The 25,849-nt window shown below is 42.4% G+C and overlaps 1 protein-coding gene and 1 long non-coding RNA gene across 2 annotated transcripts in view; one reads left to right on the top strand and one right to left on the bottom strand.

Moving 5' to 3' along the window:
- LOC309358136 overlaps positions 1-25,849 on the bottom strand; it is a 322,055-nt gene that overhangs the window by 226,830 nt on the left and 69,376 nt on the right. The window lies entirely within an intron of this gene.
- LOC309377918 (cytosolic phospholipase A2 epsilon-like) overlaps positions 2,134-25,849 on the top strand; it is a gene marked incomplete at its 5' end in the record, with an annotated part of 30,286 nt that continues 6,570 nt past the window's right edge. The window contains 13 exons of the mRNA XM_081925599.1: positions 2,134-2,212; positions 3,550-3,686; positions 4,835-4,987; positions 7,013-7,126; positions 8,911-8,968; positions 9,871-10,013; positions 11,170-11,256; positions 13,378-13,415; positions 13,933-14,068; positions 17,140-17,276; positions 18,761-18,983; positions 20,152-20,266; positions 22,994-23,131. Coding sequence (XP_081781725.1) covers positions 2,134-2,212; positions 3,550-3,686; positions 4,835-4,987; positions 7,013-7,126; positions 8,911-8,968; positions 9,871-10,013; positions 11,170-11,256; positions 13,378-13,415; positions 13,933-14,068; positions 17,140-17,276; positions 18,761-18,983; positions 20,152-20,266; positions 22,994-23,131 — 1,558 coding nt within the window. The remainder of the gene's footprint in view (positions 2,213-3,549; positions 3,687-4,834; positions 4,988-7,012; positions 7,127-8,910; positions 8,969-9,870; positions 10,014-11,169; positions 11,257-13,377; positions 13,416-13,932; positions 14,069-17,139; positions 17,277-18,760; positions 18,984-20,151; positions 20,267-22,993; positions 23,132-25,849) is intronic.

Raw genomic sequence — 25,849 nt, 5'->3', positions numbered from 1 at the left:
GGCCCTCCACGATCCTCCAGAGAGGCAGGCGGACAGGCAGGCGGCTACTTGACGAAATGGGATCCTGCGTATTTAAGAGCCCCTTTGTCTCTGAAATATCCTAAAGCAGTGGCGAGTTTGTCCCGCTGGCTCCACATCGTCCAGTGCTGTGTGCAGTGGCGGGTGAGGGGGAAGCGTTGAGGAAGGATGGCATGGGGCGGGGTGAGAGAGTGTGGCTCCACATGGTGCTCTTCCCTGAGGTGGGGATGGAACCTGGCGAGGCAGGGGGCGCGCACAAGAGGATTAGCGTGCGTGCCGAACAGTGCTGTACTGTTACTCACGGTAACAGTAAAAGGGAGGTCTGGGAGGAAGAGAGGGGTGAGGAGTGAGGAGGAAGAACAAGAGTGAGCTCCATTTGCTCTGATGAATGGAGGAGGGCTGGATCCCCAGCATCTGTTTGCTTCAAAGTTCAAGGAGGCCCTCACGCTAAAGGGGGCCGTGCTAGCGTTGCTACCTCACAGACTCCGATTGGCTTCCCGCAGCAGCCATGAGTGGGTGTCTGGCATGATGCTCAGATGCATGTAGTGTCCTTGTCACAAGGGAGTGCTTGTGTGGGACGGTTAGTTGAGAAAGAGGGAAAGGGGCCATGTTTAATTTGGGTGCTGCCTTTCTCTTTAAGTTAAAAAACCAAAAAACCCTGGCCATTCTGCCAAATTTAAAAAATCCACCTGGACAGAAATTTTAGCCCTGAAAAAGAGGACATGTCCAGGAAAAAACGGACACACGGCAACCCTAATTGATGAAAATATATGAGTGAAACGTAGTGGCAACAATTTCAAACCAAGGACCATTTGTTGTTGCGCTTGCCCTGGTCAAAGATGTTTCAAAAACGTTATTTTGAATTATGCCGATGGGAACAAATAGCAAAGATCTGTTGAGTAAAATTTTATTTGCACTTGCCACTCCTGCGTCTTACTCTAAATGCTAGCAATTTTATAATTATTTCATAATTGAGGCACTAGTTGTTCCTAAGTGCAACAAGTGGATACACTTTCTTCTTAGCAGGGACTTGGAGCTTATCCACCCTTACCTTTCCTGGAGGCTTCCCAGGCACAGTCCATGCTTTAAAGCTCCCTATTTGAGAGCTCTTTTTAGTGCTGAATCAAAGTAATCCCCAGAAAACGCAAATTGCCATTTGTTGCGTGGGTTTTTGCAATAAGTGCTCTGGGGCAAAGAAAAGAGCTTTACAGCACAGACCTGTGCCAGAAAAGCATGGGGCAAAATGTAAGTGTGGGTAGGACCTCAGACTACGGGCACTTCAATCCCATTCTGCAGTAGTACAGGCTTCTGTGCATTACAATCTAGGGGGAAAAAATTACTTACATGTAATCCCCAGTTGTATAGGAAAATTTGCTCTCAAGAGCAGGGCTCTCGTCTCCTAGGGGTGAGATTTCTACAGCCTAGCTCAGGGGTAGCTTGCATCATGATCTCCAGCTGTTCCTGGATTCAAACACCCAGCATGGCCAATGAATGATGGGAATTATAGTCCAACAACATCAGAAGGGAACCATGTTGCGTGCAATAGCTGCCTTCAAATATCTGAAAAGGTGTCAGCCACTAAGTAGGTGGAGTGAGATTTGTCTTCTATTGCTCCAGGGCAGGACTAGAAAGATCGGTCAGGTATTGCAAGAAAGTCAATTTCAGCTTAACATTACAAGAGGCTTCTTAACAGTAAAAGCTGTCCAGCAGTGGAACAGACTGGGGACATGGCTAGAAGCTGGAGGAGATCCAATATTGAGAGGATTAGCCTGGAGGACTTCCAGGGTCCCTTCGACTCTATGATTCACCCCCAGAGTTGTAGACAAAACTATGCCCAAACCATTCGCTGTTCAAGATAACTCACATCCAATGCCCCGCTTCCTTGCATTGGTGTACATACCTGCTCTCAGAATACAGAGGATGAGACCATTAATGTTTATACCATTGAATTCTAAAATTAGCCAGAGATGGGGCAGTTGTATGCCTCCCCCAATAGCCATTAAGCACACTTTAATAGTCGTCTATGGTTTTCGCCTGCTCGGTTCTTCTTTCCTCATCACTTTGATTCCCTGCTTTCAATCCACATTTTCATGTTGACTTTTGTACACGATTTGCATGCAGGTAGAAACATCACCTTGTTGTCTGCTTAGTGTAAGAGTGATCAGAGCAAAGAATCTCCGGCGAGCAGATACCCGTAAGTAGCTTTCCTATTCCTTTGTGGCGGGCTGGAATGCAATGAGACTATGGTGCCCAGTAAGGCTTTCACAGGCCAGTCCTTTACAGTGGTACCTCAGGTTACAGACACCTCAGGTTACAGACTCCGCTAACTCAGAAATAGTAACTCGGGTTTAGAACTTTGCTTCAGGATGAGAACAGAAATCGTGCCGTGGCAGCAGGAGGCCCCATTAGCTAAAGTGGTACTTCAGGTTAAGAACAGTTTCAGGTTAAGAACGGACCTCTGGAACCAATTAAGTTCTTAACCAGAGGTACCACTGTACTGAAAAGGAAAAGGCAATTACCCTGACCCATGGCTATGTTGGGAATATTGATACTGGACATTTCACTTAATATGATGTTGTGAATTTTCTACAAATTCTGATTAACTAAATCTGCATGCTGCACTTTAAATAATCAGGGATAATAGGAGCTGTAATACATGGAAAGAAGCAGAATTCCCAGTAAACAAAGAATGGATACAAAAACTTATGGACTATGTAGAAATGGTGGAACCTACTGGAAGAATAAGAAATCAAAATAACAAACTTTTTATAAAAGAATGGAAATGGTTTAGTGAATATTTGCAGATAAATTGTAAACAGATAAAAACATTAGCAGGATTACATATTGTAATAACCTGCAGTTTTATAAGAGTATATATTTACAGTAGATAATTAAATGAACAAGTTAAATGAATTTGGATCTGCAGAAGATATTAAAAAATAAATTTAAGGAATCGCAGAAAGAAGGGGAAGGAAGTCAAATTTTGAAATGTAAAATGAATTGTAAAATAAATAAAATGTATAAATTTGAAAAGTATAAATTAAAAAACCTATAAAAAGGAGTTGTAATACAGTGACATCTGGAAGGCCACAAAATCCCTACCCGTGTTCAAACAGAGAATTTTTTGAAAGGATATTTGCCAACATTGGGTATGAATTAATTCTGTACAGATATCAGCCCAATGCACAAAGTGAGATATATATATATATACACACACACACACCTGTTTAAAAAATAGTTGCAAGGTATACAGTGGTACCTTGGTTTACATACACATACACTTCAGGTTACAGACTCCGCTAACCCAGAAATAGTACCTCGGGTTAAGAACTTTGCTTCAGGATGAGAACAGAAATCGTGCTCCAGCGGCACAGCGGCAGCAGGAGGCCCCATTAGCTAAAGTGGTGCTTCAGGTTAAGAACAGTTTCAGGTTAAGAATGGACCTCCGTAGCAAATTAAATACGTAACCTGAGGTACCACTGTATTATATCAGCTATCACACAGTTAAAGTGCTACTTTCTCTCCCAACAGCAAGCCCTACTGATTGCTATTTGACCCTATGGCTGCCAACGGCTTCTTCTGAAAGGTTCCAGACAAAGACTGTTCAAAATTCTAAAGACCCAGTCTGGAACGAAACTTTCCATTTCATGGTCCAGAGCAAAGTGAAGGTCAGAAACTTCTTGGTATATCATAATCTCACTGAAAGTGATTTCTTGTGAATTTGAAACGTGCCTTGATTTGTAGAAGATCACCAGCTCACAGAACTGAGCAGTAGAGTTCCAACGTTAGTATCATGACACAACTTGGCACAATAGGGCAGTTGGTGTTTCTATGCCTGTTGTGGCTTTGCGCCGATTCTAATATATGCATACAGTCCTTCACAAATCCTATTGTATGTGAATGATTGCTTCTTTGAAAGAATCATCAGTCTTCTCCCTAATGTGTGAGTTTTCCATGTGCAGGGAAATTTGGATGCATGGATGATTTCAGATGAGCAGTTGCTCACGCACATAGGCTCACATAAATATTTGAATTTGCTTCCAGGACTGATTTAAATTTGACAGTAGCCCTAAACAGTGGCGGAGCTTCATGCTCCGGCACTGGGGGGCGGAGAGCAGGCAGGGGCGGGGCTCGCATGCGTCCCGGGGGCATGGCGCGCCACCGCTGGGGCACGGCGCGTGTCCTGGGGGCGTGGCGCCCAGCGCGGGCGGGGTGGCAGCCGTGATGGCACCCCACCGGGATCATGCTCCTCTACCAGTGGCCCTAAAGAAGATCCCAAAAGTACTTATTCAGGTTATGAACACAGTTGGTTTAACATTTAAAATGCTTTATCCCACGCACTGGCTACATGCATGAAATGTCTACTACACAACTTCATCATACATCATTAGTGCAAGACTGTTGCATATGAATGGGATGAGTCAGTGAGATTCCACCTTACATGATTACACAGGGAGATTCCACCTTACATCATTGCCACCTCATTTAGAACAGTCCTTAGATAAGCCATAGGTCAAGTGGGGAAGGCGTGGGTCAGCAGTTTCCCAAGGTCCAAAGACCACAGAAGCAATGAAGCTGTTGATGGAATACATGCCTATTTTTGAAAGGGCAGGGAATTGAAGGTAAATGTACCCCATGCCTAATTTATATTCCCAATTATCCAACTCTTTTCTAAACTGAACATGTTTGGTCTCTGCTTGCATGGAATTCCATGCCATTGTAAAATGTTTTCCTTTTCGGTCTGGGGTATACAGAACTGTAGGAAAGCTGTACAGTTCTTTTAGCATTTATTTATAGGTCTTTTCTCTCCTATCAGAACATGCTGGAGCTGAGTGTCTTCGATGAGGATGTCTGCCAAGATGAACAACTTTTCACGATTCGCTTTGATATAGCTAGACTCCCACTAAATGAAAAAGTGCTCTTGTCCTTTAAGACCAATCCAAAGGTCTGTATAAGCAGAAAGAATGTTTAACAGGGCAATCCTATGCATGTTCACTCAGAAGTTCAGTAAAAAAATACTCACCAATAAGCAGGTTTAGCCCAATGAGAAAGGAAGTATTATTATTAAATGGAACTTGTTTCTGAGTAAACATGTTTAAGATTGTACTGTGATGTGAATAGTATTTGTTGCCTGAAATGTCTAAGTTCCAGAATTCACAATCTTGATAGGTAATTAAGTAAAATAACTTAGCTGTAATGTGTGTATTATTTAGGGATACAAGGGATTTTGATTTGGTTCGTCTTTTAGTATGAACCCACCTAACTGGCCCTTTCTGAAACAATACTTGAACCAAAATGCACCTATCCTTTCAAATTCACACTTCTCTGAATTTTGTGAATCAGTTCTCCAGTAAGATATTGATGCAGAAATGTGCATATAGGGAAAGGGGGCCTAAAAATGCCTATATTTGTGAAAATAATGTACAAAAATGAGTTGTATTAGGGGAAATTGCTTACAAAGATTATTTTAAAAAAAGATGAGTATATTGGGTAAAATTGCATACATAAATATGTATAATGGGAGAAATCATACAAAATGCTGAAAAAATTTCAACGCTGACAAATTTTCAGCAACGAAAAATCACAGGATAATACAGAAATGGGGCAAAGTAAACATAAGAGTTTCTCATGTTTATGAACAGGTGTACATCCATATCTGTACTACATGTAGTTTGGTTTTATAGTGCTCTCTTTGCAATTCAAATGCAAAACACACACACACACAAAACCCATTGCCCCAATCCAGCTCTGGTACCATTCACAAGGAAGTTGGCTCTCCTAGCTGGATGAGAAACAGTTTGTCAAGCAAGATGAGGTACATGCAGTTTCTTCTTCAATCCAGAGTCTTGTGCTGTATGCATGCATACCTTTAAAGAAGCTAAATTTCCAGCTATCAGCTGTTCAGGAGAGGAAATTAGAACTGGATTCAGTTCTTCATCCACCACAGCTCTCTTTCCCCAACAAGAACTGATAGATAGATTTGGGCCTTGGCGATCAGGGAAGTTCAGGGGTGCATAGTACTAAATAAAATATGTGTTTGTGGGAGGGGGGTTTATCTTGTATTTTTATCTTGTGAACCACACTGAGATCTTTTGATGAAGATCAAAATTTAATAAATCTAATAAAACGACGACAACAACAACATACTAGCCAAAGTAACCCATGGGAAATTTAAACTGATTTTAATGGAACTAGGTTGCACCTAAAAAGTTGGTGAGAAAGGAAACATTGTCAAACTAAAGAATTTTGGTATATAGAGAATAAATGGTGATCAAAAGAGGAAAATATGATTATAATTCCCATGCCTTTTCCCAACCTCATCATTCCCCCTTCTAATTTTCCATGACAACTGTCATACGTGTGGCTATGAGGAATTGCTGACAGTGTATGTCAGGTCTCACTAGTCTGCCGTTACATACAGTGGTACCTTGGTTTTCACACATAATCTGTTCTGGAAGACCGTTCGAGTTCTGAAACGTTCAAAAGCCAAGGCAGAAAGGGCGGTCTGCAAATTTAATAGATAAAATTGGGGGGGGGGACCCCCAGTGGAAGCCGTTCAACTTCCGAGGTGCGTTCAAAAACAGAAGCATTTACTTCCAGGTTTTCAGTGTTCGAAAACCAAAACGTTCGACTTCCAAGATGTTTGAAAACCAAGGTACCACTGTATTTTGTAGTCTAGCAGCGCAGAATCTGTTATTAAAAGGGTTTAATTCACTGACCACCCTCTTATTTCAGGATCAAGAGGAGCTGCAGGTGGAATTTAAGTTACGAAACAGGTGAGTAAATTCAGATACTACAGATTACTTAAAGCAACATGCCTTACCCTTCTGATAACCAGAATGTAAATCCATAAAAATGAGTTAATTATTAGAACTCAGGGAACATTGTCAACATTTCTCCCAATGATAGCAAAAGAATCATGTATTAATGCTCCAGGCCTGGCCAGCATTTTGACAAAGCCCCATAAGAAATGTTGTATTTTTTAATTTCCCAGGCTACAACGGCAAAGCTATGGTATCTGGTATGGGGAAGGAAAATCAAAAGCAGAGAAGTTGTCAAATTCAAAGCCTTACTGAGCTCATGCCAGCAGACTGGAAAGTCAAGTCAAGTCAAGTAACCTTTATTGGCATCACATAGGAACATTCAGAATACAAACAGAATAAATAGGCCAGTGTGGTCTCGTTGCCATTTCAACAGTACAGGACAGGAAAGTGTATTTTTCTTTATTTTTTTTTCTCCTTCTGCTAGCAGTGAAAATAAAAAGATTTTCTGAAGGGAAAATAAGTATGGCAGCAAACTTGCCCTCACACCCTTCAAGGACCCCTCTTGCTCTCTCTGCTGTTGAACACTGACAGCACCTCAGCAATAGTTCCATTTTCAAGAGGAACATAAACATTTTATTACATGAATGTATATTCATTTATATTCCGTTTATTTTTCAGTTTGAGTGTTCCTGAAACCATTGTTACGAATGGAACTCTTGTGGTAATTTTGTTATTTTCTGTCTGCTTTCTTGTACTTTAGATATACAGTGCAAGGGAAACAAAGAGATTATAAATTATATCAAAGTTAATGAATTATTATATACTCTCTGAGACATGAATAGTATAAAACTGAACATAATTTTCCTACTGAGACATCAGGCATTTTCTCCTGTATGGGATGCTTAATTAGTTGAGGGTTCAGTTGAAGTTATCATGGCCTTTCCAAGCATGTGAGAAACCCTATGGATACTTATTTCTGGAATAAGTCCAGTTGAAAGAGGTTTATTGCAGCCCTAGTAAAAATATATAATCTAAGAAACAGGTTACTAAATGTGACAATATATTGATAAATCCAATCATTATTTTTAATCCAGTCAAGTGTGGGTAATATGTCATTTGTCATTCCTGATAAATTTACTGTCCATTTGGATTTGAGCCTGACTGAATAGGTCCCAGCAGAACTCAGCTTAGCCCTAATGGATGTATTCCCTGTTCCTTTAACCACAGACATTGGGTTTTTGTTCCTTTGAGAATTTAAAATATGGGCAAATATAAATACCATCCATAATACATTTGTCTGTTCTTCATGGATTGAGGTTCTGAAATTAAACTTTCCATAAAAATTGTGATCCAGGTGGCAAGCCTATTGCCACAACTTTCTTACTTGCTTCCTTTAAAAAAAAGCTCTTCTTGTTAAAAAAATAAATAAATCAATACATTGGATCCAAACTAAGTTGTAGGTGTGTAGGCTCATTAATTTCAATGAGTTTGGTTGTAAATTGCTTTGGGTTGCCTTGGGCAAGATGAAGCGACTAACAAATCTAATAAATAATAATAATTTTTAAATGGGTTTAATTAAGTGGCGCTGTGGTGTAAACCACTGAGTCTAGAGCTTGCCGATCGGAAGGTTGGCGGTTCGAATCACCGCAATGGGGTGAGCTCCCATTGTTCGGTCCCAACTCCTGCTCACCTAGCACTTCAAAAGCACATCAAAGTGCAAGTAGATAAATAGGTACCACTCCGGGCGGGAAGGTAAATGGCGTTTCCGTGTGCTGCTCTGGTTTCGCCAGAAGCGGCTTAGTCATGCTGGCCACATGACCCGGAAGCTGTCTGCGGACAAACGCCAGCTCCCTTGGCCTGTAAAGCGAGATGAGCACCGCAACCTCAGAGTCGTCTGCGACTGGTACTTTTACTTTTACCTTTAAGTCTGAATTGTAATCAAACACTATATAAAATTATTTCAGAATCCTTGTTTTTTCTGTATGATTCAGTCATTCAATTTTGAAAGGGATTGATTATTATCCCCCTCCCCAAAATGTAACTTTTATATGGCGAAGAAAGTAATAAAAGGAAGTTTCAACTAGATTCTAAACTTTCAGTGTTCTTCTGTCTTCTTGTATGCCTACAGGCTCGTGAAGTTTGTTGTTTGGAATTTGAAGTAGAGAAGAAAAAAAGACAGAAATCAAGTAAGATTTTCATCATAGTAATAATGGTTTCTCTAGTTTTCAACCAGTAATAATTATTTTGAAGAATGTTTAAAATGAATTAACACCATTGTTTTAAATATATAGAATGCTTAGTAAAACTTACCTAATCTTATATAAAGCCTAGTTCTCTTAAGTTGATATTTCTTCATACTGTATCTTTCATCAATATATTCTGATCATTACATTTCTCCTTGATTAGCCACATCACACACTCCAACTTTTGCAAGGCTAATATATCCCATACATATTTCTCTTGATCCAGCAAGGGAGCTTTGTATATACAGGCTGTGCACAAATGAAGATTCACCTCTAAGACTACAAACCTATGCACACTTACTTGAGATCAAGTCCCACTGAACTCATTGACACCTCTGAGCAGAGCTTTTTTTTATGGTGGTACGCATACCCCTAAACATTTTGTGAATCCAAGATTGGCCTCATTGAGGGGCAGTATTTCAATATGCGTAGGAAAATGAGAGTACCCCTAAACATATTTTTCTTAGAAAAAGAGCACTGCCTCTGAGTATACAGGGAGAGGATTGTGCTGTGAATGTGCCTTTGCATTCAAAGAGTATTGCTTACCTGCTGGGTGATGAATATTTATGATGGATGGGAATGCAATGAGCAAGACAAGTTCAATAAGGAACTGTATAGATATTTCACTGTTCATATTTGATTTCCTCAAAAGTATAGCTTTTCTTCGGAGTCTTAGCATGGTGCAATAACAAGGCCAAGTTAACTAACAGAGCAAGTAATATATAAATTAGTGATGTGGATGCCATTAAGAAATCTGATTTTTGCAGAGGTCCACTTTGAGTTTAGCACAAAAAGTTATTGCAAGCAACAGACCTGTCATGAACATTTTCCCTTCTTTCTTTCAGAACGTGAACTATCCCTTATGATGAAAGGATCCCATGAAGGATACCAGGAGCTTAGTTCAGGCCAGTCCTCATTCCACTATGCCAAATATAAGCACCCGACAATGGATGTTAAACTACCGAAGAAGGATCTAGATTATACCTTTGTACGTTATTCATCAGCCGAACACTAAGGGCTTATACACACTTCCAATTGGTCCCACTCTTTCTGGGCCTGCACTTAAAATCTCTGTGTCTGAGTGGTTTTGTGTTTGTTTTGTCCTAGAGCTTTCCCCCATTATAACCTGCTCAATTGGAGCAAACATCCATTCAGATTTTGCATGGATTGTCATTTGCTCCAATTGAGCTTTAAAGAGTGGGTTTTAATGGGGAAAGCTGCAGAGCAAAAAAAAGGGGGGGGGAGATGTGCTCAGACATGGAGCTCAGACCATGCCTAGAAAGAAAGGAGGAAATGTAAGTGTGCATAAACCTTAATGATAAAAATGTTTCTTTTTTTCATTGATGTTTTATTTCCAGGAGGGGGGGAGGACAGGGGATTAATTGTGAAAGCCACTCTGAGAATATATATCATGTGTATACTAAAGGGAGAAGCATACAGTTTTTTTAAAAATAAAAAGATACGAATGAGCAGACATTGTGAGTGGACTTCCCCCAACCCTCCAGAGCAGAATATAAAGGTGTGCAGAAGGATGCTGCAGGGTGGAGTTGCCATATTTCAAACAGTGAAAATCCAAACAAAACAAATTTCCTTCCAGTAGCACCTTAAAGACCAACTAAGTTATTTCTTGGTATGAGCTTTTGTGTGCATGCACACTTCTTCAGATACACTGCTTCTTCAGATACACTTCTTCAGATACACTTCTTCAGATACACTTCTTCAGATACACTTCTTCAGATACACTTCTTCAGATACACTACCAGTGTATCTGAAGAAGTGTGCATGCACACGAAAGCTCATACCAAGAAATAACTTAGTTGGTCTTTAAGGTGCTACTGGAAGGAAATTTGTTTTGTTTTGACTATGGCAGACCAACACGGCTACCTATCTGTAAGTGAAAATCCAGACAGAAAAGCTGTGGAGCACTGCCAACATGGCCTGCCATATGGACTTTCCCAGACATTTTACCGATTTTCACCCAGACACTGATTGACCACCCTACCGGAGGGAGAAGTGGAAACTGAAATCCTGTTGCATAAGTGGAAGTTCTTTCTCCTCAGGTGCAAACAGCATTGGATAAAATCCTAGACATGCAACTTTGCACTCTTTCTCATAGAAACATGTGGGTTTTCTTCTTCTTCCAGGGGCCAAGCTCTTATAACAGGAAAGAAAGATCCCTCAGAGTGGATATAAATTCACTTCCTACCAGCACGAAAATAGGGCTCGCAGTGGTGAGAATCAGTTGCTGTCCTCCTGAATATTGCTTTGAATTGATTCTTTTGGAAGAGAAATAGCCATCATTGCTTGCTTCCATAATCTACAGCATAAGGGGCCAGTTTATCGTTGTCATTGTTAATTGTTAATATAATGATTAGGTAGACTGTGGCCTCTGCATCATGGACAAGGCCATATGTACAACGCAGTAAAAAAGATTTCAATTCCAAAGTAAAATTCCAAAGCTATCTAAATCCTTCAGTCTGAATCAATTATTGATTTGTGGCTTACTGAATCACTTGCTTCTTATTTTGTTGCTTTTGAGGAATAATGAAACAATGTAGAAGGATCTAACTATTTATAACTATTTATGCATCTTTGCTCTGGCAGTTTTAAATCTTTTAACATATTGCTTAACTAACAAATATGATAAAAGTCCTTTTAAAAAAATAATAATATCTAAATTCTGAGTAGAAATTGTAGAAAGAAGGAAGAACTTCCCCTTTATTTATGATTCCCAGAAAGGCAAATTTATTGACATGTTTCAATATGCGGGTGAATATAAATTTAATCAATTAATTCATGAGTCACCCAGAAGCCAGTTTATTGATTGTTACAGTCTTAATTGGTTGATAGACACTGTTGTACGGTTTCATTTGGTCTGCAATATTAAGGAAACCAAACCAATTTACACCTCCTGGATTAATGCACTGATCAGAATATAATTAACCTTCAGATTTCTCACTTCCATGTATTAAAATGTGTACATTGGGGGCAGGGGGGGAGTATGCAAAAAGGTATTTTGTGATAAAATGCATATTTAAATATTAATTTCCATGCAGATTTTAAGAGGGGATCGCATCTTAATGTGGAAATGGGATGGAATGGATTTGTGACTAACCACATGGGATACTAACACAGATCAGCAATAGACTGATCCATCCCTGTTATGTCATAAAGTGGGTTGCCTAGCCAATTGAAATAATTGTTAGAAATAATAGCATTTCTGTTCACCCTTTATCTAGCTCTAGTCATGCATAATCAAGATGTTAATATTTACTTAGCTGCTTGAGAACATAGAAGGGGATTTGCATTGGAATGTGTATCCCATTCAAAGTAATATAGCCTGTATAGAAGGGGGATGGGAAATCTCAAATACAGCCCTCCAGGTCTCTCTGTTCAGCCTGTGGGACTCTCCCCAGGCTGCGCACCTCACAGGCCTTATTATCCTCAAGTATCTTCTTGTACGAAATGTGTTCTGTAACTGTGGTAATGCCTCTTATCTAGATGAAGGACAGAGAAGGGTGTGTGGGTGTAAATGGCTCACTTTTGCATAATGTAGCCTACTGTACAAAGGCCATGTCAATTGCTGTATCCGCTGTTGGCTTCTAGGCCATATAGAAGGTTGTTCATGAGGCAATGTGACTCTGAGGCTGGAAAAAGTTCCTCACCCCTGTATCCTCCTTTCAATATTTATCTGAATTTGTGTTAAGATTTATGCCCAAGGTTTCCAACCCAGTAAGTGGAATGTGTGAACCTAAGAACCCTTGCCGAGACAAACCAAAGAACTATCTAATACAGCATTCTGTTCTCACAGTGGCCAACCAGTTTCTGATGGGAAGCCCACTCACAGGTGGGGACTGTGCTGTTGTGCTCAGGTGCTGCTTTCGGGCATCTGATTGGTCATGGTAAAAACAGGATGCTGGATTAGACAGGCCATTGGCTCAATCCAGCAGGCTCTTCTTATGTTCTTAGGACCTAAGTGCAACCACATTGTCCCCATTTGTGATGCCCAGAAACTGGTACACTGAAGATGGAACATGGTTAAGAGCAAGTGATAGGCTTATTCTCAAGGAATTCTCTAATCCTCTTTTAAAGCTACACAGGATGGTGGTGAATTCTGGTGCCTCTTTTTCTAAAAGAATAGCACTGATGGTGGCCCATCACTACATCATGTGTGAGTGAATTTCATACTGAATAAGTATATTTTTTGTCTTTCTTGAATCTTCCAAAAGAATTCTGTTTACATGCATGCATCTTCAGAACTGACTCAGGGCATCTATGCACCTTGTTTCAAAGGGAGGCAATGTATTCCTAGGAGTGAAATTTGTGTTTGCATTCTGTTTTTGTTTTTTCAGAATAAAAAAATGGCATTGCATGTGAAAACAGAAGTCTGGTAAGAGATCCTTCCTGTGTTGGATAGCTATAATCTTAACTATTTTTCTACTTGTCTGTCTATTGGAGAAATATTCTTACAGGAGATTAGCCATGTGTTCAGGATATTAGTCATTTGTATGCAGTATGAGCACTGTACCTAATATTTATTGAATAAACAGAGTTTACATCTATATAACAAGAGTCACATTTTATACAGAGAGGGTGGATGTACCCTATAGCTTTAGAGTTCTAGTAAGCCACACTTTTGTGGTGTCGTTCTGCTTAGTCTTCTTAATCGAAATCACTGCTATGTAAAAACCACCAAATAAACCTTGCTGCCTTGTGAAAGCAAATGACTTGATGCCCCGTGAGGCTTCGCCTGCCATGCATTTTGTTAATTGGTCAGCTCAGGGATGTTGGCAAGCAGTCTCTAAGCTTGACTCTTGGATGAGTAGCACCTTTTAAAAGTTTTGAAACAGATTCTGAGATACAATATCCCTGTGTTCCCCCTAACACCTTCTGTGTGGCTATTCCAGCCAGACTGATCTAGATGTACGCTTGGGATATGGCCTTTGTACACAGGAGCAAGATTTCTTGTGCAAAAGGCAGAAGATTGTTGCTGGGGCGTTGAAAAATGTTCTCAAACTAGAAAAGGATCTGCAGGATCATGAGGTACGTGATGCAGAACTCTGGCTATCGCTGCTGTATGAATTATCACAATATGTGGAACGGAAATTGCAGAGAGAGTCGGGGAGCAAGAATAATGTGTGTCATGGTCAGCACACCACTGTGGTAGCCTCCCATACAAAGTTGCTTTCCTGTTCTCTGCAGTGATTTAGTGTTACGTTGTCAGAGTGCTGCATCTGAACTGGTCACTGTGCACACGAGGAATAATTCACCAACAATGCCATCTTTTCCAAGGCTTGAGTGAGCGCTGAACTTTCCAAGCAACTGCCCAAAGCGGTAGCACATTCATGCCATTATTCATTCATGTGCCCTGCTGAAATTGGCTTAGTCGCCCGTTCTATTTTCTCATCCTGTGAGATGAAAACAAGCATAATAAAATGCAGGCTAAAAGGGCTGTAGCTCAATAGCATAACATCTTCTTGCATGCAGCAGTTCCCAGGTTCAGTCCTTGGCATTTCCAAGTACCGTATTTTTTGCTCTATAGGACTCACCAGACCATAAGAAGCACCTAGTTTTAGAGGGGGAGAACAAGAAAAAAAATTATCTCCCTCTCTGCGCAGCGCCCCTTCAGAAAAGTGGCAGGAGGAACGGAGCCCCTTCCATTTCTCCTCCCGCTTCGCTGAAGGGGTGCTGCGCAGAGAGGGAAAACTGCAGCGCCTCTCCAGCGAAGCGAAGCCAGGAGAGCAAGAGGGATCAGTGCGCACTGATCCCTTTTGCTCTCCTGGCTTCAGCGAAAGCAACACGAAGCCTCCGGAGTCTTCTGGTGGCTATCCCTGAAGCCATGGAACCTGTATTCGCTCCATAAGATGCACACACATTTCCCCTTAATTTTTGGAGAGGAAAAAGTGTGTTTTATAGAGTGAAAAATACGGTATTATTTATTTATTAAATTTGCATACCGGACTCTGAGGTCCAGCTCCAAGGGCCTTCTGGAGGTTCCCTCCCAATGAGAAGTGAGGTTACAGGGAACCAGGCAGAGGCAGAGGGCCTTCTCAGTAGTATCACAAGCAAGGAAAGAGGAGCATTAGCTCACCATAGCACATGTATTTTTCTTGCATCTGACTACTTCGCTCAGATTGCTGTGCTGCCTTTAACCCTATTGACCTCATTAGACTGAAGAAGAAACTAGTTAGTAAGTTCTCCGCCACTGAAAACAGCAGCCTTGAATCTGCTCCTCTTTTTCTCCTCTTTTTTGCCTTGTGACATTTTATCGTGTTTTTAAAACAGAAAAATACATAATGAGAATTCAAAATACATAATAAAAACGAAACAATAACCTCCCTCCCAGAAACGCATTTTAAAAGCCACAGAGTGTTATTCAGCCGAAAGCCTGGTTGATGAGAAACATTTTTGCATGGCGCTGAGAAATATTCAATGCAGGTTCCAGGCGAGCCTCTCTGGGAAGGGCATTCCACAAACAGTACTGGGAGTGTCCCCAGTCTGAAACCACAGAGAGAGATACCATGGGCCCATTGAGTTCAGTATTTTCTACCCTGACTGACAGGGACTCTCCAATGGTTGATATGTTTTGATATTCCTGACACATTGGGCATACTGAATGTTTCAATAAACATTTCCACTTTTAGTATCAATTGGAGGCTTCCCATTTTTCCCTTGACTTTTTTGGCTTCTTGTTGTTGCCCCTTCCTTTGCATGTTCTGCTGATCTCGACAACACCAGTGGTGATGACGTTTAATAATAGTTATTACCTATCAGGTTTCCCAGGCTTCAGACCCAAGTAATGAGTTAAGCATGCAATTAGTAAAGCGACTGTTAAAGTAATTGCTTAAGCATGCACTAAACTCTCCCATTGAAATCAGCAAGACTTAATTAAAAATGAGGGGTTTAAATCAGTAGTCAGCTAAAGTTTTCATCAGTTGTGGCACAGAGAGCAAATTTATTTATTTGATTCATTGTAATTTTATACTGCTTAGCCAACTGTGTTCTCTTTGAATTTTAATCAGTGCAGGAAGGAGCAGTGATGATTACTAGGGTTGAGATGTTTAAGCGCACATGACTGCTCGAAACCAGTGGAGCACTAATTAAACATCCCATCAGCACAAGGATATACACTTGGGCAATGGAAGTTTCTCCCCACTCCTTCTCCCACTCCTCCCTTAAATCTGTTCTGGGTTGTTTTCCCCACCCGAAACTCTCTGGACCAGATTGGGGTGTGGGGCAGAGAATGAAGTTGTTGAAAGTGACCTTCCATTCAGGAGTGGTAGCTGTTGTTTTCCAAAATTCCAAGTTATATTCCAAGTTTAGATTGCTTCAGGATCTAAAAAAAACCCATCCCTACTAAGGTGTTCGTAATGTGCAAATGTCTTCAAACAGAATAATCAGTTCACTGGTTAGAAAGCAGATCCTGCAATTTATTTTATTGATTGACAGCCATAATTAAAATACTTCAGTTTCTTGTGCATTAGCCTGCTTTTCCACAGTCATCTCTAGTTTGTTTGTTTTTTAAAGTAACATATTGCTTACATGCAAATTACATGCATTGACCAAAACAAATGAATGAGAGGGATGTGAGAGAGATCGTATTTTCAGTTAGCCTGGTTATGGAATGCTCTGAACTGATATGCAATGTCTAAAAGAAAAATAGGCTAGCTATGAAACTGGGTATGAGGCAACTGTTTACTAATATCATAAACTGGCAGAATAACTGCCTGAATAATAATGAAGAACAGCTGATTCATTCTTTGCAGTTTGTAATTTATCTCTATTATTGATTATATTGCTTAATTCATTAATTGCCACCTTTATAAAGGCTCTGTGGAGTAGAAAATATTAACAGTGAATTATCATTTTCCACTTTTGCATCATCAAGCATGATGGGTCCTAACAGCACATTTCTTTCTTGCTGCCAGTCTCTTCTAATCCAGAAATAGATTAGCTGCAGACTTACTTTGCCAGATCCCATCATACCACAGCAGGGAGGCCAGACCCCTCATGGGTTCATGGGGCCGCCATCTGCACAGAGGTCATAATGGTGTCCATATGTGAAGTGTCCCTGCATCTTCGTGTGCTCTAGCTTGCTTGTTTATGCATTGCAGGTTCCAGTAGTTGCAATTATGACGACAGGGGGCAGTACAAGATCACTCACTGCATTCTATGGAAGCCTACGAGGTCTTCAGAAGTTAAATCTCTTAGATTGTGCTACATACTTAACCGGTTTGTCTGGCACAACATGGTAAGGACACAGACATTGGGTTCTATGTGGAGTTATAGAAGTTAGCCTTGTTTGATCTGTAGGTTACTTAACTGCTTGGCTGAACATAAAACGGAATCACTGGTCTAGATCAGTATCAAAGCTCTGGCTTGCTATTGTTTGTGAACCTTTTCCAGTGTTGTTCTAACTTGAAGACACAGGAGCCAGTAGAGTCATTTACATACTTGGCAGGATCTAGACTTATTTGCAGTGAACTTGCAGTAGACCCACTGAAATCAATGTTAGAAGTTAAATGTGATAAAAAATAGCATGGCACCAGCCCTTTCATTAAAAGCCATCAATTCCCCAAGAATCTGTAGTGATGCAAATAAGACTAGAATCTGAAGTTGCCAACTAAATGTATTTGTAGGTTTGGAATAGACAAAAGGAAATTCCTCTTTCCATAACTGTTTATCAATAGCTAGCAGCTATGATCACTAAATAGAAATCCCATGTTGAGAGAGAGCATACCTTTAGAATACCATTAGAGTACAATAGGAGAGCCGTTGACTTGTGGACTTCCTAGAGGCATCTGTCTGGCACCACTATTGGAAACAGGATGTGTTGCTAAAAGGAACAACATCTGTCAGAGCTGCCTCTAGGTCCCAGCTCACAGAGGACCAACGCTAGTCTGTGATAATGTACAAAAGTCTTTATTGAAGTTCGGTTTCCATTTCCAAGCCGCAGCGTGCAGCTCTACGTCTTAGAACCTAGACCGGTGAAGCTCCGTCTGAGTCCCCGCCCCCTATACACCAGTTTAAGACTCTAGCCTTACTCCACCTCTTCCGTTGTTCTTTCCTCCTCTGGGTCCGTCTGCCCCCCGGTGTCTCCTCCTTCCTGGACTCTTCTGACGCTGACCCCCCTGACTCTTGTCCCTCCTTCCGGCGGGCTTTAGGACCTGGTTCCCTATCTGGGCTACCTGCTGTGCCGCTCGCCTGTACTTTTGAACTTGGCGCGCGCGCCCAGCCTCCAACCTTCCTCTCAACCGTTTCCGCGCTCTCCGATGGAGGCGTGGTCAATCCTGACTCATCTCCTCTCGCTGGTGGTGAGCACACTGGTCCCGATACCTGGGACTCCTCCCCCCCACTGCGCTCTGGTGGGGAAGCTGGTCCTGATTTCCAACTGCTGCTCTGGGAGTCCCGCTGGCCCCTTCCTTCTGGGGTATCCCCCTTGGCACCCCCCTTGCCCTGGCCATCAGCGCCCCCTTCTGTGAATCTTCCGATTCGCTGGAGAGACTCAGGGAATTCCTCGGACCACTGTCATCGCCTACGCTCCCCTCGGATTCCTCCCCCTCGCTCTCCATTTCCTCCCTCTCCTGTGCCTCTGCTCCTGAGCCCCTGACAACATCCAAATGGATTCCAGGATCAAGCAACATAGCAGCCCTCATCCAAGCAGAACAACTGAAAGGTACCCAACTGTATAAGCTTATGTTCTCACGCTGTCCTTCCATGTCTTTCCTTTCTCAGGACCATGGGGAACTTGTACAGAGATGCTTGTTGGTCAAAAAAAGATTTGGATGAGCAAATCAATGAGGTGAAAAGACATGTGACCAAGTGCAAGTTGGATGGCTTGTCCATAGAGCGTTTGAAATATTACAACAGGCAGCTGCGTGAGCGGAAAGAAGAGGGACAAAAGACATCCTGTATAGACCTATGGGGGCTCCTTATTGAATATTTGTTACATGATGGGGTACAGTACTTTTGTTACTTCCTGAGTTTATTTTTAGCCTGTTAAATAGCACAGTTCATCCAGGCATACTGGATATAACTTAGAAATTTATAAATCTAGGCCTTTGAGTTGGGAGAGATGCTAGTGTGGAAAAGCTAGGCTGACAGGAACTGAGTTTGAGAGGGTCACTGCTGCCATCATAGTACACTCACAATTTTGTTGTCTCGTGCCCCCGTATGGTCAAATAAGTTTTGTGGATAATTGAAAGAATATAAAAACAACAACAACAAACCCACAAAGCCTGTTGTGCCAGAGGCGAAAGTAGGGTGAGTGCATACGGCATGAACAATCATCTTTCACCTTGCACTCAACTGCCTCAAAAAATAATCTGCCTCCAGGCTCAGCATTAAAAACAACAACAAATAAACAAATTAATATGATGCTTAAATGAAACCTTCATTATGCTCAGAGATGTTGCTCCTCAGTATAACATTCTATTTCACCCACAATGTGATGCCAGAATCACATTGGACCAGTGGTTTTCAACCTGTGTTCCATGGCACCCTGGGGTGCCTTGAATGATGGCCAGGGGTGCCACAGACAACACTGGCCTCTGTCCTTCTGTCCTAGCCTCCCTCCTCTGATGCCCTCTCACATCTCTGCCTCCCCAAGGCTTGCACAGTTGTTTGTTGCAGCAGCCCTGCCTACAAGCTCCTCAGGGGAGTGGTGCCTCTGGAGCTGGCCAGTCGGTCCTGATTGACAGAAGCTGAGGTGGCCTTGGAGTAAGCAAGCAAGTGGGTGAGGGAGCCCAGCTAGCCAGTCTGCCAGCCCTTGCTGTTGGGAATAGACAGACACATTGTGGGGCAATGTGAGGAAGTACCTCTCTCTGTAGCTGGGGTGGGGAGCTCAGAGACCAGGGATGGCAGCAGTGGCTGCCCGGAGTACTCCCAAAAAGAGGGGAGAGGAGATGAGGCTGAGGGAACACTCCAAGAGGGTATTTGAAAAAGGGTGAGGGGCTGCCAACTCTGCAGGCAAGGAGTGACCTAACTGGGCTCCTGAGCTCCACAGGGGTGCCGCAGAAAGAATGCAGTTGGTTAAGGGAGCCATGGACTCAAAAAGTTTGAAAACCTCTGCATTAGACCACTTTCTTTTTCCTGAGCCAATCTTATATTTCTTTCAATCAACACAGAAAGACAACCATAAACTGTCTGATCAGCAGCAAGCAATTAATGAGGGCCAGAATCCTTTACCAATCTACACTGCAATCAATGTGAAAGAGAAGTACAGCACTATGGATTTCAATGGTAGGATATTTTTGTTTTTTAATCTGTCGCTAGATCCTCATCTCCAATTGTTTTTTGTGAGAGAAAAATGAGGGAGTAGGAGTTTGGTATTGACTCATGATTGGAAAGCCACCTTAACCAACTATGTAAAAGTTGGGTAAAGGTAAAGGGACCCCTGACCATTAGGTCCAGTCGTGGCCGACTCTGGGGTTGCGGCGCTCATCTCACTTTATTGGCCGAGGGAGCCGGCGTACAGCTTCCGGGTCATGTGGCCAGCATGACTAAGCTGCTTCTGGCGAACCAGAGCAGCACACGGAAATGCCGTTTACCTTCCCACTGGAGAGGTACCTATTTATCTACTTGCACTTTGACGTGCTTTCAAACTGCTAGGTTGGCAGGAGCAGGGACTGAGCAACGGGAACTCACCCCGTCGCGGGGATTCAAACCGCCAACCTTCTGATTGGCAAGTCCTAGGCTCTGTGATTTAACCCACAGCGCCACCCACGTCCCAAAAGTTGGGTACAAATGTAATAAATACATGAAGTCCAGAGGCAATGTGGGTATCATAACCCCACTGAAAATGCTGTCCCTGCAGATGTGTAGAAACATAAAAGAGATCACTCTAGCATACCCTCAAACTGCCCTGATTTTCCAGGGACAATCCTGGAATTACAAAAGCCATCCCGGCTTCTGATCTGATCCCGGAATGTTCCGCAACTGCTGATCCCGGAATTTCCTCCGCAACGGAGCCCAAAGAGGAGGATGAGCCAGAGCTCCTGCCAAGTGACGGCAGAGGGGAGCATCCTCTTGTCTCTCCATGGCTGCTACTGCCAACTTCCTCCCATGGGCAGCTTGTAGCGGCTGCTGGAGAGCAGATGAGGAGGAGGAGGAGGAGGAGAGGCTGCTGCTGCTGCAAGGCCCAGGCCCGTGTGACGTGCTGGCTCTGAGGGGCTGGCTGAGGGCAGGGCTGCCCTGGGCAGGAAAAAGGGGGAGTGGAGCACAAGGAGTCTTGATTAATAATAATAATAATAATAATAATAATAATAATAATAATAATGCTTTGTGCATCTGCATCTAATCTTGCCACTTTCTTAAATTTATTTATTTGTGTGTGTTTTTCTTTTTGCGCGTCGAGGTCCCCAAGACAGCCCCCCCAAAGAAAAACACAACTGACACTTAATTTTTGTTTAAGGTTTTTGGCATAATTTTGGCCACATCTTTATTCAAATTACAGCAATGTGAGTGGTTGCTTAGGCATTGGTAGCACTAACTGACCCCGCCCGGGGACAGGTCTGACATTTGCACCCCCCGCAAAATCAGCAAGGGTAAGACACCTGGGGAGAGAGACGGGACTGGGAACCATGCCTCACCTCTCCCCAGAACGCTCCCAGGGGCTTGCGTGGCCCTAGCCCCTTGCCAGGGGGTTTCGGACTAAAGCATGGGGAGCCTCTGGGTTCCTTTAACAGAAAACCATTGAAGCAGCAGCAGCAGCAGCATTTTGGAGGGGCAGGCACAGCCAAATCCATACCCCTCCACTAACCAATTCCAAGACCAATGCCTAACCACAAACCTTACAAGTTGTGACGATTTGCTACGCAGTAGGCAAAAACCAAGTGGCACACACTAATCAGCCAAATGGACAAAATTCCTACCGGGCCCCTGCCCCAAAGCAGACGACCCCATGACAGGAGGCATAGCAAGGTCAAGCAAACAGCCTAAAATTAGGGAAGGGAGGGCGGGTGATCCGAAGTAAGCAGCGAAAAGAGGAAGTTATTGGCTGCGAGCATTGTATTTAACAAATAGGGCTGTCAATCAGCAAATGGCAACATCTAGATTTCCCCAGTAACAGCCCGCCCCTGCTTAAAGGATGGCCAAGCCATTTGCCTAGTAACAGTGAGGTGTCTTGTCAGCCCCACCCGCAACCTGTGCTCCCCATGAGGGAGAACACACTTTGTAAATCTACCAAAGAATAAAATAAAACTGGAATTAAGGGGTTGTCTCAGGACAGTGGAGGGCATGTGTTCTGTGTTCCATTGGTGTGGTGGTGGTGGGGATGACAAAAATGGGGGGTTGAGGAGGGTCAGTTGGGGGGAGTGAAAAATGTCCCTCTTTTCATCTGAGGAATGTTGGAGGGTATGCTCTAGCTGGCTTGCAGTTTCCACCTAAGGTCTGCTTCAGAACTGGGGCTTCTCCACACTTACATTTTGCTCCATATTTTCCAGGTACAGGTCCACACTTTAAAGCTCCATGTCTGAGTGCTCTCTTTTTTTGCACCAGAACTTTCCCCACAAAAACCTGCTCTTTAAAGCTGGAGCACAATGAATGGCAATTTGGGCTTTCCGTGGATTGCCATTTGCTCCAGTAGAGCAGTAAAGAGTGGTTTTTGTAGGGAAAGCTCCAAAGCAAAAAAATAGAGAGAGAGAGTGCTTGGACATAGAGCTTTAAAGCACAGACTATGCCTAGAAAGCACAGAGGAAAGAAAGGTAACTGTGGCTAAGCCCTTATAATGCAGTGATATAGTTTGCACATGACGTTTAACCAAGCTATGCTTTAATGTGAGCAACAGGTGTTCTACTGCACACTGCGATTTCTTTGGACAGGGTGAGCTATAAGTTAAGCTATAGAAGAAAATGTGTCTTAATTCATAGATGGAGAGAGAGAGAGAGAGAGAGAGAGAGAGAGAGAGAGAGAGAGAGAGAGAGAGAGAAGACTTTGCTCATGTTCTTGTAAATGTGATTGTAACTGCAGAATGGGTTGAGTTCACACCCTATGAAGTGGGGATACTAAAATATGGAGCTTTTGTCCGTGCTGAAGATTTTGGAAGTGAATTCTTTATGGGGCGTCTGATGAAGAGGATTCCAGAGACTCGGATCTGTTACCTACAAGGTTCTTATGATTTTTGTTTAATAATGAAGTAGCAATAATATAACCGATTTAGCAATCAAGTCCATGTAGTATGGGTAGTAACAGAGCTGTATGATCTGTCTAAAATCATATTGATGTACATGAGCATGTAGGGTATCTGAAACCCACACCAAAACTGTAATGAATTACCTTTTCTATGAATAGGTCAGTTTAAGGCATAAATGCTAGCTGGAACATAAGAAGGGCCTGCTGGACGAGACAGCCTGTTCCCACAGTGGCCAACCAGATGCCTGTGGAAAACCTGAAACCAGGACGTGAGCACAACTGCACTCTCCTCAACTGTGATTCTCAGAAACTAGAAATATCAATAAGCTACAACTGTAGCCCAAATTGTCACTCAACCAGTTCCACAGTCATTGTTTAGTATTGGTAGAACTAGTCAAGACAGTGTGAAACGAAAGGAAAACAGACTGTTATCTTTAATGTTAAGTTCAACAATCTCTGTACAATAGTTCAGGTTGTTGTTGTTGTTGTTGTTGTTGTTGTTGTTTAGTCGTTTAGTCGTGTCCAACTCTTCGTGACCCCATGGACCAGAGCACGCCAGGCACTCCTGTCTTCTACTGCCTCCCGCAGTTTGGTCAGACTCATGTTTGTAGCTTCGAGAACACTGTCCAACCATCTCGTCCTCTGTCGTCCCCTTCACCTTGTGCCCTCCATCTTTCCCAACATCAGGGTCTTTTCCAGGGAGTCTTCTCTTCTCATGAGGTGGCCAAAGTATTGGAGCCTCAGCTTCAGGATCTGTCCTTCCAGTGAGCACTCAGGGCGGATTTCCTTAAGAATGGATACGTTTGATCTTCTTGCAGTCCATGGGACTCTCAAGAGTCTCCTCCAGCACCATAATTCAAAAGCATCAATTCTTCGGCGATCAGCCTTCTTTATGGTCCACCTCTCACTTCCATACATCACAGTCAAAGGCTTTTGCATAGTCTTTTTTTTTTTAATTGATTTTAATTCGTTTTGCTACATCAAACATTAAAACAAACAAAAGAAACATACATCACACATACACACAAAAAAGAAATACATAAAAAAGAGAAATAATAATAACGAAAACAAAAGAAAAAACATCTCCTAACATAAGATACCAACAAATTAACTTACATTTACTAAATAACACACAACACTGATTGACTTCCCTTCATCTCGGTTTCAGAATATATTATATGATTTTTTTATCTGCAGTTTCTTTTCCTCAAAAAACTCTTTACATCACAAGTGTTACGTCACACCTACTGTGATTTTTAGATTTTTTTTACCTCTGTTTCCATGTATGTCATAAATTTATTCCATTCTTTGTGGCTTTTGCATAGTCAATGAAGCAGAAGTAGATGTCTTTCTGGAACTCTCTAGCTTTCTCCATAATCCAGCGCATGTTTGCAATTTGGTCTCTGGTTCCTCTGCCCCTTCAAAATCCAACTTGCACTTCTGGGAGTTCTCGTCCACATACTGCTTAAGTCTGCCTTGTAGAATTTTAAGCATAACCTTGCTAATGTGTGAAATGAGTGCAATTTTGCGGTAGTTGGAGCATTCTTTGGCACTGCCCTTCTTTGGGATTGGGATGTAGACCGATCTTCTCCAATCCTCTGGCCACTGCTGAGTTTTCCAAATTTGCTGGCATACTGAGTGTAGCACCTTAACAGCATCATCTTTTAAAATTTCAAATAGTTCAGCTGGAATATCATCACTTCCACTGGCCTTGTTATTAGCAGTGCTTTCTAAGCCCCATTTGACTTCACTCTCTAGGATGTCTGGCTCAAGGTCAGCAACCACACTACCTGGGGTGTACAAGACATCCATTTCTTTCTGGTATAATTCCTCTGTGTATTCTTGCCACCTCTTCTTGATGTCTTCTGCTTCTGTTAGGTCCTTTCTACTTTTGTCTTTTATTATGGTAATCTTGTACGAAATGTACCTTTCATATCTCCAATTTTCTTGAACAGATCTCTGGTTTTTCCCATTCTATTGTTTTCCTCTATTTCTTTGCATTGCTCGTTTAAGAAGGCCTTCTTGTCTCTCCTTGCTATTTTTTTGGAAATCTGCATTCAGTTTCCTGTATCTTTCACTATCTCCCTCACATTTTGCTTGCCTTCTCTCTCCCGCTATTTGTAAGGCCTCGTTGGACAGCCACTTTGCTTTCTTGCGTTTCCTTTTCATTGGGATGGTTTTATTTGCTGCCTCCTGTATAATGTTACAGGCCTCCATCCATAGTTCTTCAGGCACTCTGTCCACCAAATCTAAATGCTTAAACCTGTTCCTCACTTCCACTGTGTATTCATAAGGGATTTGACTTAGATTGTATCTTACCGGCGCAGTTGTTTTTCCTACTTTCTTCAGTTTAAGCTTGAATTTTGCTATAAGAAGCTGATGATCTGAGCCACAGTCAGCTCCAGGTCTTGTTTTCGCTGACTGTATGCAGCTTCTCCATCTTCTATAGTTCAGGTACCTCTATACAATTGTACCCCAATTGTACGGCCTCGGCCCAGTATACCTGAAGGAGCGTCTCCACCCCATCGCTCAGCCTGGACACTCAGGTCCAGCGCTGAGGGCCTTCTGGCGGTTCCCTCATTGCGAGAAGCAAAGCTACAGGGTACCAGGCAGAGGGCCTTCTCGGTAGTGGCGCCCGCCCTGTGGAACGCCCTCCCATCAGATGTCAAAGAGATAAACAACTACCTGACATTT

Source organism: Podarcis melisellensis (assembly GCF_964234715.1).
Source record: "Podarcis melisellensis genome assembly, chromosome: 1".
NCBI lineage: Eukaryota > Metazoa > Chordata > Lepidosauria > Squamata > Lacertidae > Podarcis > Podarcis melisellensis.
The sequence above is the reverse complement of the archived record's forward strand: the minus strand, read 5'-3'. Positions and strand labels throughout refer to the sequence as shown.